The sequence below is a fragment of the Palaemon carinicauda genome, chromosome 12 (genome assembly GCF_036898095.1).
Source record: "Palaemon carinicauda isolate YSFRI2023 chromosome 12, ASM3689809v2, whole genome shotgun sequence".
Taxonomy (NCBI): domain Eukaryota; kingdom Metazoa; phylum Arthropoda; class Malacostraca; order Decapoda; family Palaemonidae; genus Palaemon; species Palaemon carinicauda.
In genome coordinates, this window is record NC_090736.1 from 5,367,049 (window position 1) to 5,381,957 (window position 14,909).

The 14,909-nt window shown below is 31.6% G+C and overlaps 1 protein-coding gene across 1 annotated transcript in view; it reads left to right on the forward strand.

Moving 5' to 3' along the window:
- LOC137651181 (autism susceptibility gene 2 protein-like) overlaps positions 1-14,909 on the forward strand; it is a 164,743-nt gene that overhangs the window by 67,573 nt on the left and 82,261 nt on the right. The window contains exon 2 of the mRNA XM_068384332.1: positions 13,126-13,248. Within this exon, the coding sequence (XP_068240433.1) occupies positions 13,126-13,248 (123 nt within the window). The remainder of the gene's footprint in view (positions 1-13,125; positions 13,249-14,909) is intronic.

Here is a 14,909-nt window from a genome sequence, read left to right on the forward strand (position 1 = left end):
ATCAGCATCTTTAACACGAAAACATTAATCCCTTAGTGAAAAGATAATGCAATAAGGTTAAGGGTTCCAACAGGGAAAAATAGCCCAGGGAGGAAAGGAAATAAACTATTAATGAAATAACTTAAAAACAGTAACATCAAAACATATTTCATATATAAACTATAAAAAGACTTTAATAAGCATCTTCAACACGAAAACATTAATCCCTTAAAGAAAGGATAATACAATAGAAATATGCAAAAGGCACACACCTTTTGCAAGTTAGTGCATTGAAGCACGCGAGGCGTGCAACCAAAATCAAGATATATATTTCAAGGGCAGTTGGTTCGGCCAAGTGAGGTACACGCTTTGCACGGATGATTTATTGTGTTGCTCTCCCAGTCGCCCCTGTCCGTTATGCAGTCATGCTATGACAGCGGAAAGGGATTCTCTGTCTAATCTCTCATCTCCTCCTCCTCTGGCTGCACCAGCTGTCAGGAAGGGGGCTGTGTGCAGGGGAGCACGTGTATGCTTTGTTTATTATTGTTGTTGTTGTTGTTGTTATTTTGGTCCTTAGAAATTCAAAATCATATATCGTTGTAAATTTAATAATAGGAGCCTTACCACTTTAACCAATGTGCACCTTCAAGGCATAGAGGCATTTAAGAAAAAGGAGGTGGTTGTTGTTATTTTGGTTATTAGAAATCTGTCATATATCATTGTATATTTGATAATAGGAGCCTTACCACTTTAACCAATGTGCACCTTCAAGGCATAGAGGCATTTAAGAAAAAGGAGGTGGTTGTTGTTGTTGTTGTTGTTGTTGTTGTTGTTATTTTGGTTATTAGAAATCTGTCGTACATCATTGTATATTTAATAATAGGAGCCTTACCACTTTAACCAATGTGCACCTTCAAGGCATAGAGGCATTTAAGAAAAAGGAGGTTGTTGTTGTTATTGTTGTTGTTGTTGTTGTTATTGTTGTTATTTTGGTTATTAGAAATCTGTCGTACATCATTGTATATTTAATAATAGGAGCCTTACCACTTTAATCAATGTGCACCTTCAAGGCATAGAGGCATTTAAGAAAAAGGAGGTTGTTGTTGTTGTTATTTTGGTTATTAGAAATCTGTCATATATCATTGTATATTTGATAATAGGAGCCTTACCACTTTAACCAATGTGCACCTTCAAGGCATAGAGGCATTTAAGAAAAAGGAGGTTGTTGTTGTTGTTATTTTGGTTATTAGAAATCTGTCATATATCATTGTATATTTGATAATAGGAGCCTTACCACTTTAACCAATGTGCACCTTCAAGGCATAGAGGCATTTAAGAAAAAGGAGGTTGTTGTTGTTATTTTGGTTATTAGAAATCTGTCATATATCATTGTATATTTGATAATAGGAGCCTTACCACTTTAACCAATGTGCACCTTCAAGGCATAGAGGCATTTAAGAAAAAGGAGGTTGTTGTTGTTATTTTGGTTATTAGAAATCTGTCATACATCATTGTATATTTAATAATAGGAGCCTTACCACTTTAACCTATGTGCTTCTTCAAGGCATGGATGCATTTCAGAAAAAGGTGGTTGTTGTTGTTGTTGTTGTTCGTCATTAGAAATCTAAAGTCATATATCGTTGTATATTTAATAATAAGAGCTTTATCACTTAAATCAAAGTCCTTCTTCAACCGTGGAGGCACTTAAAAGAAGATGCCAAAGCTCCTGTTTTTAGATCTACAACGATACATAATTGTGGATTTTTGTCTTAATATTTTTCGACATGAAGAGTCAGTGTCGCCATCACACGGTGCACTAGACAATAGAAAGGTTTTTGTAGCAATTTTTTGGTTCTTACCTGCACCCACTTTTTAATCTTTCTTCTATCAAGCTGTCTAACTGATGTTACCTTCTTCACAGAGCACCTGATGTGCTCTCTCTTTACTGAATTTTTAAAGGTATTATTATTATTATTATTATTATTAGATCTTGGTTATGAGTAATGTTTTTCTTATCAATTGTCTGATGTTTTAGTTATCAATTCTACTTATTAGCAGAACGTCCTTTTCATATATCATATATAAACCTCATAATAATGAATATAATATATATTTATATATATATATATATATATATATATATATATATATATGTATATATATATATATATATATATATATATGTATATATATATATATATATATATGTATATATATATATATATATATATATATATGTATATATATATATATATATATATATATATATATATATATATATATATATATATATATATATATATATACATACATACATACATACATATATATATATATATATATATATATATACATACATACATACATATATATATATATATGTATATATGTATATATATATATATATATATATATATATATATATATATATATATTTCTACACATAATGAAATGACCATCCATCATGTTTTTTTTTTTAAACCTAAAGATTAACCAAACTATTGGTGTAAATACATTATTGTAGATTATGATGCATTTTGTATACAACATCGTCCTGTCAAGTGTGGTATGTGTGTTACAGGATGAATGGGATAAGCTTCTCTCTCTCTCTCTCTCTCTCTCTCTCTCTCTCTCTCTCTCTCTCTCTCTCTCTCTGCATGAGGACGGAAATTGAGTACGTACCCTCAGCGGGTACTCGACTTAGATTTGCAAAGGGGAAAGACCAATAAACGCAAACGATGTAGATAGGGACTTCACTGCCTTAGCTTTATCGAGAGAGAGAGAGAGAGAGAGAGAGAGAGAGAGAGAGAGAGAGAGAGAGAGAGAGAGAGAGAGAGAGAGAGACCGACCGACCAACCAGGAGTTACAAGGATTTTGGATGTCTCCAAGGCTTTTTAGTCCATCCGTGGAGACACCATTTGTTCTTTCGTAGAGCGATTTAGTTTTAAGTATTTGGAGAGTTCTTATGATCATCTCTAAATTATTCTTGAACTCGTTTACCGTGTCCACTGGACGTCTATTCCAAGTATTTGCTATTTTTAGAGAGAGAGAGAGAGAGAGAGAGAGAGAGAGAGAGAGAGAGAGAGAGAGAGAGAGAGAGAGTGTGTGTGTGTAAAAGAACTACAGGGAAAATGAAAATAGGAAATATATGATTAAGTCCTGACTAGTTTCGTGATACTTCTTCCGAGGACTGATTCCTTGAGAGAGAGAGAGAGAGAGAGAGAGAGAGAGAGAGAGAGAGAGAGAGAGAGAGAAATTTGAAGCGGGTTTACTCTTAGGATGACGATTCCCTTGTCGGGCCTAAGTTTAAAGATCTTAATCGGGTTTTTCAGGTTTTTACGTTATACATTTTGACAGAAATAAATACTTGTGTCCCCTTTCCCCTACACCGGTATACTAATTACCACTCCCTAACAGAGGTAAACTTGATGGTAGCTATGGAAAGCTTGTCTTAACATTAGTCGCCCAGTTTGATAGGTAAGTGGTTCATCCTGCAGCCCAGAGGTTGAAGGACGAGGTGATGTGTATTCTCTTAGGTTAACTTTTTCACTGGCAGTGGTGAACTCGACAAATATTTTGATTTGGCAAAGTCTTTTAAGACCATGCAAATCCTTGTTTGTGGATATTTATTGAAAAGGTATCATCAAGCCCTTTCCAATGTGTGCCAATTTACTTAATTTTGGGTTATTTTAAAAAGATATTTCCCTTTTTCAAAATTTGTCTAAGTTACCAATGGCAGTGAAAAGGCTAAGGTCGAAGAATCAGTGGCTCTTTTTGCCCTCTTACGTGAAGGATATTACGATGAATTGATTGGCTATTGATAGCTCGAATCTATTTTGAGAATGTGGCCTATAACGTTACGTATAAGTGGTGAACTCTATTTTTGGCGTTGTGCAACTTTAGAAATCGCTTTAATTTGTAAGTGGTTCGTATCTGCTTTTTGTGAAGAACTGAGATAACTGGAGAATCGTTTATTTTCATTCCGGTTGATGGCAGTTTACTTGATTTTTTTTTTTTTCGAAATTCGTGACTTCAAGTATATTTTCTTCTCACTTAAGAATTTTACTCATATATCGAAAATGTAAGATTCTCTCTCTCTCTCTCTCTCTCTCTCTCTCTCTCTCTCTCTCTCTCTCTCTCTCTCTCTCTCTCTCTCTCTCTCTCTCTCTCTAGATGGAAAATAACAATATATTTTTTGGTATTTTGAATTAGCATTTCCCGATTTATTTAAGATGAATTTTCGAAGTGTCAAGTGATAATTACTTTTGTTCTGTGTGTACAAATGTGTGTATACATACAAATATGTATATAATAATACGTATGCATATGTATATACATATATACTGTATATGTGTATAATGCATAATGGGGCCCCAGGGCTTATAGCATCTTGCTTTTCCAGCTAGGGTTGTAGCTTAGCAAGTAATAATAATAATAATACCGTCCAATAGATTGTGAAATACCTTGGCAATCTCGAAAACAGATGTCCGCTCTATTGATTTCATGTCCTTAATTTGAAATTTAGGGGCAAATGGATATTCATGATTTTTGTGATTCAGTGAAAATATATGGGAGAATGAGGGTCTAGTTTTATCCGTTATTATTATTATTATTACTTGCTAAGCTACAACCCTAGTTGGAAAAGCAGGATGCTATTAGCCCAGGGGCCCCAACAGGGAAAATAGCTCAGTGAGGAAAGGAAAAAAGGAAATATAAAATATTTTAAGAATAGCAACATCATTAAAATAAATATTTCCTATATAAACTATAAAAATCATAACAAAACAAGAAAGAGAGAAACTGTAGTTATTATCTCCCCAAGGAGGTTATGATTTCAAGGTGGTTAATATATTGATTTATCTGTGTCTATGAACAGGATTAAGTCATATCTACTCGCTGATTTTGACGAAATTTTCACCACAGATAGATCTTAAGTCATGGACGACCCCCCATTGAATTTTGAAGATGATACGCCTCCTGATTGCATTTCTCACATTTTTAAACATTACGTCCCTACAAATTGACGCTTTGGATATTCACTAAATTTTAACAGTGGATAGAATGCATCGGAAGAAACCATGATAATTTGGAGGTGTTACGGATCAAGATCACGATTTTGGATCAACATTGCACTTTTCACCATCTTCTGTACAGTCAGCATATGAAATGTCGGAGGCGATGTCCGTAGACTTTCGTTGAATGCAGTTAATATTCATATTATTCCCCAGTATGTTGAAATATATAACCATGTGTTATTAATGGCTTATTTGAAAGCTCTCATTCAGGCGTGCTCCCCCCACACCTTTTGTGTTTTGGCCTTTTTGATTCGACACCAATTTACTGTTTTTCATTCTCTCTACATGAACATACCATCTAAAGTAAACTAATCTAACTATATCACCTTTGTGCGTCTTTTAAGTTTTGGTTCCTTTCTGTCCTTCAGAATCCATAGAAAGGATACCCAAAAATTTATGATGCTTTATAATTCGGGTATTTCCCCCCTCCCCGAATTTTCATTCGATTCCCTAATGAGATATTTCTTAATTGCATTGCATATTCAGCTTTTTTAGACGTGACATTCTTCTCGTCCACCCTTTTTGCAGACACCCTTCAACATGCATTACTTCACTTATTCATTTATTTGAATTTTCTTATTCCATCCTCCAGTTTTTGTATATCACTTTCATCAACTATTATCCTTATTGGCATTCATTTCTCATTTTTTGTATTGAGTTTCCGTTTATTACCAATTTTTACACATACTTCTTCCTCGCTCAAAGGGTTAACTACTGTAATGTAAATTGTCAGTGGCTGCTCTCCTCTTGGCAAGGTTAGAAGAGACTCTTTAGCTATGGTAAGCAGCTCTTCTAGGAGGAGGACACTCCAAAATCAAACCATTGTTCTCTGATCTTGGATAGTGCCATGGTCTTACACTGTCTTTTGGGTAGAGTTCTCTCGCTTGAGGGTACACTTAGGCACATTGTTCTATCTTATTTCTCTTCCTTTTTTTCAAGTTTTTATAGTTTATAAATGAAATAGGTATTTTAATGCTAGTAATTACGCCTCTCTTAGTTTCCTTATTTCCTTTTTTACTAGGCTATTTCCCTGTTGGAGCCCTTGGGCTTATAGCATCCTGCTTTCCTAACTAGAGTTGTAACTTAACAAGTAATAATAATAATAATAATAATAATAATAATAATAATAATAATAATAATAATAATAATAACAATAATAATAATAATAATATTAATCTGTTCGTCTCAAACATTTCTAATCTTCTCCCCCCTCAGTACCCAAAATACATGGACTGCGGCTTCTCATTTTATAACCCCAACAAGTGTTTGAACGAATGATAAATCTTTAGATAGATCCACTCACATATACATTTATTTATGGCACTTTTCATTCGTATAGGAAAACACGAAACGCTCATTAACGTCTAAATGAAAAAAAAAAGATGTCGAAAGGCGAGATTGGTTCCAACTTTTATAATTTAATGACATGAACCTCATGTTAATATTCTCTCTATTTATAGAAGTTAGTCTATCAAGTTGGTGATCTGTGAATACTTAAGAGTATTAAACACTGACGTGTCAATCAGAACTTTGGTAAATGAACTTGCCAAGGAGATTTTTTTTTAGTTTTCAGTGTAACTTTATTGGCATTATATGTAAGACATTGGCATGTGAAGCAATGATTAAATTACTTTATTCAATCAGAACTTTGGTAAATGAACTTGCCAAGGAGATTTTTTTTTTAGTTTTCAGTGTAACTTTACTGGCATTATATGTAAGACAAGTACATTGGCATGTGAACCAATAATTAAATTACTTATTTTTTTTTCAATTGAGAATCTCTTAGTTGGGTTGGTGTCATGTTGGCTTAATGTTTATTTTTATAAGTTTTTGTCATTTGAATGTGTTTCCATGGTTTTAAAGAGGGCAAATGTGAAGCAATAATAAAATTACTTTTTTTTTTTTTTTTTTTTTTTTTTCAATTGAGAATCTTTGTTGGGTTGGTGTCATGTTGGCATAATGTTTATTTTTTATAAGTTTTTCCATTTGAATGTGTTTCCATGGTTTTAAAGAGGGCAAATGTGAAGCAATAATAAAATTACTTTTTTTTTTTTTTTTTTTTTTTTTCAATTGAGAATCTTTGTTGGGTTGGTGTCATGTTGGCTTAATGTTTATTTTTATAAGTTTTTCCATTTGAATGTGTTTCCATGGTTTTAAAGAGGGCAAATGTGAAGCAATAATAAAATTACTTTTTTTTTTTTTTTTTTTTTTTCAATTGAGAATCTTTGTTGGGTTGGTGTCATGTTGGCTTAATGTTTATTTTTATAAGTTTTTGTCATTTGAATGTGTTTCCATGGTTTTAAAGAGGGCAAATGTGAAGCAATAATAAAATTACTTTTTTTTTTTTTCAATTGAGAATCTCTTTGTTGTTGGTGTCATGTTGGCATAATGTTTATTTTTTATAAGTTTTTCCATTTGAATGTGTTTCCATGGTTTTAAAGAGGGCAAATGTGAAGCAATAATAAAATTACTTTTTTTTTTTTTTTACAATTGAGAATCTTTGTTGTGTTGGTGTCATGTTGGCATAATGTTTATTTGTATAATTTTTTTTTTCATTTGAATGTGTTTCCATGGTTTTAAAGAGGGCAAATGTGAAGCAATAATAAAATTACTTTTTTTTTTTTTTTTTTTCAATTGAGAATCTCTTTGTTGTTGGTGTCATGTTGGCATAATGTTTATTTTTTATAAGTTTTTCCATTTGAATGTGTTTCCATGGTTTTAAAGAGGGCAAATGTGAAGCAATAATAAAATTACTTTTTTTTTTTTTTCAATTGAGAATCTCTTTGTTGTTGGTGTCATGTTGGCATAATGTTTATTTTTTATAAGTTTTTCCATTTGAATGTGTTTCCATGGTTTTAAAGAGGGCAAATGTGAAGCAATAATAAAATTACTTTTTTTTTTTTTTTTACAATTGAGAATCTTTGTTGTGTTGGTGTCATGTTGGCATAATGTTTATTTGTATAATTTTTTTTTTCATTTGAATGTGTTTCCATGGTTTTAAAGAGGGCAAATGTGAAGCAATAATAAAATTACTTTTTTTTTTTTTTTTTTCAATTGAGAATCTCTTTGTTGTTGGTGTCATGTTGGCATAATGTTTATTTTTTATAAGTTTTTCCATTTGAATGTGTTTCCATGGTTTTAAAGAGGGCAAATGTGAAGCAATAATAAAATTACTTTTTTGTTTTTGTTTTTGTTTTTCAATTGAGAATCTTTGTTGTGTTGGTGTCATGTTGGCTTAATGTTTATTTTTTATAAGTTTTTCCATTTGAATGTGTTTCCATGGTTTTAAAGAGGGCAAGTTAAAGATCATTGATTAGTCCTTGAAACGTAGCTTTACTACATGTGTTTTCATTTGAGAAGCTCTTCTCATTGGGTTGATGTCGTGTTGGCATAATGTATATTTTTATATTTTTTTCTTTTGATTATAAGTATTTCCATGATTTTAAAGAGGCCAAGTTAAAGATTTTCGATTAATCCTTGGAGAGTGCCTTTGTAATTATGACTAGTTCTGTTATTTTAAAATTTAATTGGTAATTTCATTTTGAAATGGTGGTTGAGTTTGCCGTTTTTTTTATTTTGCGCGTGCGTGTGTTCGCGCGCGCACGCGCGTGCGTGTGTGTGTGTGTGTCATGGAGTTGGTTGAGAAAGTGTACGGTTGTTAAGTTTGTCATTTTTTTTTCGTCTTAGTGTCTTGAGATGGTTGAGAAAAAGTGTTTGGTTAAATTTTTATTTTTTTCTTTATTTTGTGTGTGTGTGTGTGTGTGTGTGTGTGTGTGTGTCATGGAGTTGGTTGAGAAAGTGTACGGGTGTTAAGTTTGTCATTTTTTTTTCCGTCTTAGTGTCTTGAGATGGTTGAGAAAAAGTGTTTGGTTAAATTTTTATTTTTTTTTCATGAGTTGGATGAGGGAAAAGTGTTCGGTTGTCAGTCATTTATGCCTTTTAAGAATTATGCATTTCTCGGCCAAGTTGCAAAGCACCGATTGGAGAAATTGATGTTATGATTGCACAGCAATAGATAAATTATTTCCTATTCTATATTTTTTTATCTTTAGACTAGACCTCATTTGCTGAAAATGGTGTTTGGTTGGCCAAAATATTTATGCATTTGCCAAATAAGTATCGTAAAATCAAAATTGCTTTACGATTTGATAAATATTTTGACCAGGAAAACTAATTGATGAAATTTTTTTTTTACAATAAATATTTTGACCAGGAAAAGTAATTGTTGAAAATTTTTTTTTACTATGTGCATTTACGATTTAATAAATATTTTGACCAGGAACAGTAATTGTTGAAATTTTTTTTTTTACTATGTGCATTTTGGAAATTAAGATTTACCATTAAAAATGTGGATAACCGGCTCTTGATTATCTGATAGAAATTATATTTCGAGATCGATAATAAATTTGAAACAAAGAATGCTTCCAAAGTTTATGAGAACTTTTTAAAAGGTTGGAAATAATCAATAGCTTAAGAGTTCATCGTTGTATTATGTAAGTAGGAGATTCGTTTCACAAAATACTGTTAAAAACGACTTTCATAATATTCATTCATTCATAAGATAAAAAGGATTTTCATGATATTTATTTATAAGAAGATACTGTAGAAAACGGCTTTCATAATATTTATAATAAGATACTGTAGAAAACGGCTTTCATAATCATAATAAGATACTGTAGAAAACGGCTTTCATAATATTTATCATAATAAGGTACTGTAAACACGACTTTCATAATATTTATTATCATAATGAGATACTGTAGAAAACGGCTTTCATAATATTTATCATAATAAGGTACTGTAAACACGACTTTCATAATATTTATTTATCATAATGAGATACTGTAGAAAACGGCTTTCATAATATTTATCATAATAAGGTACTGTAAACACGACTTTCATAATATTTATTATCATAATGAGATACTGTAGAAAACGGCTTTCATAATATTTATCATAATAAGGTACTGTAAACACGACTTTCATAATATTTATTTATCATAATGAGATACTGTAGAAAACGGCTTTCATAATATTGATTTATCATAATGAGATACTGTAGAAAATTACTTTCATAATATTTATTTATTCTGTAAAAATTATTTTCATAATATTTATCAGATGCTGTAAAAAACGACTTAAATAATATTTATTTATCATAAGATACTGTAAAGAACGACTTTCATAATATTTATTTATACCGTAAAAATTGCATTCATAATATTTATTTATGCTTTAAGATTATATTCATAATAGATATTTATGCTGTAAAAATTACTTTTATATTTATTTATGCTGTAAAAATTACATTCATAATATATATTTATGCTATAAAAATTACATTCATAATATATATTTATGCTATAAAAATTACATTCATAATATTTATTTATGCTATAAAAATTACATTCATAATATTTATTTATGCTATAAAAATTACATTCATAATATTTATTTATGCTCTGTAAAAATTACATTCATAATAAATATTTATGCTGTGAAGATTACATTCATAATATTTATTTATGCTTTAAGATTACATTCATAATATTTATTTATGCTGTAAAAATTACATTCATAATAAATATTTATGCTGTAAAAATTACATTCATAATATTTATTTATGCTTTAAGATTGCATTCATGATAAATATTTATGCTGTAAAAATTAAATTCATGTTTATTTATGCTTTAAGATTACATTCATAATAAATATTTATGGTGTAAAAATTACTTTCATAATATTTATTAATCATAATGCGAACTTGTGTGTTCCTTTCACCCATATCCCAATTGGCAATAATATAGATTAATTAAACATAATAACGACTTTATTGTTTGCTTACATCGATGCAACCTCACGTGTTTTGCCGTTTCTCTTATCTAAGAGTAATTAAGATAAAAAGAAATCTAATGTTAAAGTTCAGTCCAAACTTTAGAAGAGTAAATGGTGTTTTTGATATATAACATTTTATTGATTGATTGAACCAGAAATATTTATGAAAAATAGTGTGTGCATTCGTTTGTTGGTTGTTTGTTCTGAAGTGATTTTGATACGTCAGTGAAATGCAGAATATGTTAACTGTTTTAATGTAGCCGATGTGATGACGTCCCTTGACTGGTGAATGCTCAAACTCGTTATTTGCTTTGGTTGCTGCAACCTCATTATCCTTTTGAGCTAAGGATGGGGAGTTTGGGGGAGCCTTAGAGGTCTATCTGCTGAGTCATCAGTAGCCATTGCCTGCCCTTCTTGCTCCTAGCTTGGATGGAGAGGGGTATATGGTTAGTCTCTGGAGCATTGTCCTGCTCGATAGGGCAAGGTCCCTGTCCCTTGCCTCTGCCATTCATAAGTGGCCTTTAAACCTTCAAAGTGAATCTTATTTTACAACTTGCGAAGCAGTTCTACTCAGTCAGAACCTGTTGCATTTGGTCATCTTTTATACATTGGTTTTATTTTAGGTAAATGATATATCCATTCATACAGTTCACTGTACTACGAGTTCAGATCTTGCGTATTGCGTAATATGATTTATTTATATATCAATGGTTGTATTGAATGAAAATTAGTTTAGAGGGTTTCCCTATTTTTTTGATAGTTTCATATTTATAATAATTGGGATGGAAGTGATGTATAAACGTCTGTGTAAGTGATCTTCTGATGCTAGAAAGAAAGTCTGAGTAGTTCAAACTTTTTTTTTCTTAATAAAATGAGAAAAGTATTGGGTGTCTCTTTCGTATTACTCTATACAGTAAACGATTAAGTATATATTTCGAAATACATTCGCGAAAAAATTATAGAATATCTTTCAAAGTCCAAAGAAAGTGAAGAATTCTTGGTAAAGTTTCACTTGTACAAAGAAATGAGAAAGATTGCTACTAGATTTTCTATCCTTTAAACTTTTAAAGAAATGAATGGAACACAGAATTGCATGATATAGAAAACGGTGAAGGAAAGAAGGGCATCCGTGTAGGGGCTAGTGTCGTCAGTGCGCCTTATGTAGGGCGTTTTATGCGTTTCTTTGCCTTCTATCTGCGCTTGTTTTATGTCCATCTAGTTACCTCCCCCTACGAAGTTGGAAGGAGGTTATGTTTTAACCCCCCCCCCCCGTTTGTGTGTGTGGTAATGAATAGCTTACTGGCCACACTTTTAATAGTAGAGTAATGAAACTTGCAGGTATTAACTGTTATGTAAAAAGTTGGAATTTATTAAATTTTGGAAGGTCAATGTCAAAGGTCAAGGTCACGGTCCAGCAAAATGTCCAATTCACGTGATCAGCCGTAAGTTTGGACATTATCACAGACTCCAAACTTAGTTCATATTTGAGTGTATGAAAATCCACGCCAATTAATACAAGTTGAGGTCAAAGATCAAGGTCAAGGTCGAGCAAAAGGTCGAGAAATAAGTTGCCACGGCGGAGGTCTGCGATCTACTGAGTACCCCTCTAGTTTACCTCTGTACTTCCATCCATGATGCTGTCCAACTCTTAACTTTTCCCTCATTGTAATTCGAGAGTTTTACCCTAAATGCTAAGGCACTGAATGACCTTATAGGCTCTAGATCCAGAGAAGGGTATGGGCACGAGGAGGAAGTCTTGAAAGTAAAGGAAGTATATAGAGAGATGGAGATCTGGATAATTTGAAAATGATCATCGTTTTACGGCATTTGTTGTTATTATGCTATGTATATTTTTTTAAACTTTTTCTGGTTATTTTTTTTCTAGTTGAATGTTTTTTTTTCTCGCTGATTTTTTCTAGTGGATTTTTTTCGATTTGAATATTTTTAGTGTTTCTTGTTGGATCTTTTTTTTTTTTTTTGTTGAATATTTTTTCTAGTTGAATATTTTTTTTAGTTGAATATTTTTTTTTTAGTTGAAATGTTTTTCTAGTTGAATTTTTTTCTGGTTGAAATGTGTTTTTCGGTGAATTTTTTATCTATTTGAATGTTATCCCGTTTTAATTTTTTTCTTGTTGAATATGTTTTTCTTCTAATTAGACTTTATTTTTTGTTCATAGTTAACACTCATTGACTGATATCATAATTAATATATCTTTTCGTCCCTTTCTTTTTCCAGCGATGCGTTCGGGCGTCTGATAAGGCCGGCACTCGCAGACTCGATCCGTTTCCGGAGAGAGTCAAAACTGAGCACCCAACAAAGAAGAAAAGTATTCCGGCTCCGAAAATTCACAATAACAAGGTAAGGTGTGAGCTGTTTTATGCATAGCTTTCCACGATGTATTGCGCAAATCGTGCAGTTGTCAAGATAGCTTTTGTAAGAAAATAGGCGAGTCTTTTTTTTTTTTTTTTTTGTTGTTCATAATCTCAATATGTTACAAAATATTCAGTTTTCTAATTCAAATGCCATCATCTTGGAGCAATTATCATATCGGCTTTTTACAATTATTAGAAGTTATTTTTGTAAGCTGAATAGACGAGAACATCTTGGGCTAGAGTTCTCTTGCTTGAGGGTACACTCGAGCACACTATTCTATCTTATTTCTCTTCCTCTTGTTTTGTTAAAGTTTTTATAGTTTATATAGGTGATATAATTTTATATAAAAGATAATAAGCTGTACAGACAAGAACATCTTTGGTTAGAGTTCTCTTGCTTGAAGGTACACTCGAGCACATTATTCTATCTTATTTCTCTTCCTCTTGTTTTGTTAAAGTTTTTTATAGTTTATATAGGAGATATACTTTTAGATAAAAGATAAAGAGCTACCTTATTTGCGTAAATTACTAATGTGTTAAAGGAAATAATCCTGTATTCATAGCCCATGGGCTCCAACAGGGAAAATAGCCCAGTGATGAAAGGAAAATAAAATATTTTAAGAACAGTAACAACATTTACTGTTCCTAAAATATTTTATTTTCCTTCCTTCACTGGGCGATTTTCCGTGTTGGAGCCCCTGGGCTTATAGCACCCTACTTTTTAAACTAGGGTTGTAGCTTAGCAAGTAATAATGATAGTAATGATAATAATAATAAACAGTTCTTGTCAGAATTATACACCTAAAATACGTGTATAATACTGTGTTAGTTTATTGAAAGATATGTACACAGGAATATGTCCATCAACACATTGGTAATTTACGCAAAATAAGGCAGCTTTTATCATTTATCTAAAAGCATCTCATGATAGTGTATGTTAAAGATGTTCAGCTTAGAATAGGTCCATTGTTGTTTTTGTATTTAATTTACTCGTCGTATTATCCATGAAAGATGTTCAGCATAGAATAATTCAACTGTTGGTTTTGCATTTAATTACTCGTACTATTATGCATTAATCGTAATTTTATTCATTTATATCATAAGATATAAATATGTGGAGCATTTCTTTATTATGGTTCTTGGTGTCACGTGCTGTTATATAATCTTTACCAGAAAGTTGACAAGTGCTTCCTTCCCTTGATTAACTGTTGAAATAGTGCTTCCTTCCCTTGATTAACTGTTGAAATCGTGATTCCTTCCCTTGATTAACTGTTGAAATAGTGCTTCAATCCCCTGATTAACTGTTGAAATCGTGCTTCATTCCCTTGATTAACTGTTGAAATCGTGCTTCATTCCCTTGATTAACTGTTGAAATCGTGCTTCATTCCCTTGATTAACTGTTGAAATAGTGCTTCATTCCCTTGATTAACTGTTGAAATAGTGCTTCATTCCCTTGATTAACTGTTGAAATCGTGATTCCTTCCCTTGATTAACTGTTGAAATAGTGCTTCATTCCCTTGATTAACTGTTGAAATAGTGCTTCATTCCCTTGATTAACTGTTGAAATAGTGCTTCATTCCCTTGATTAACTGTTGAAATAGTGCTTCATTCCCTTGATTAACTGTTGAAATAGTGCTTCATTCCCTT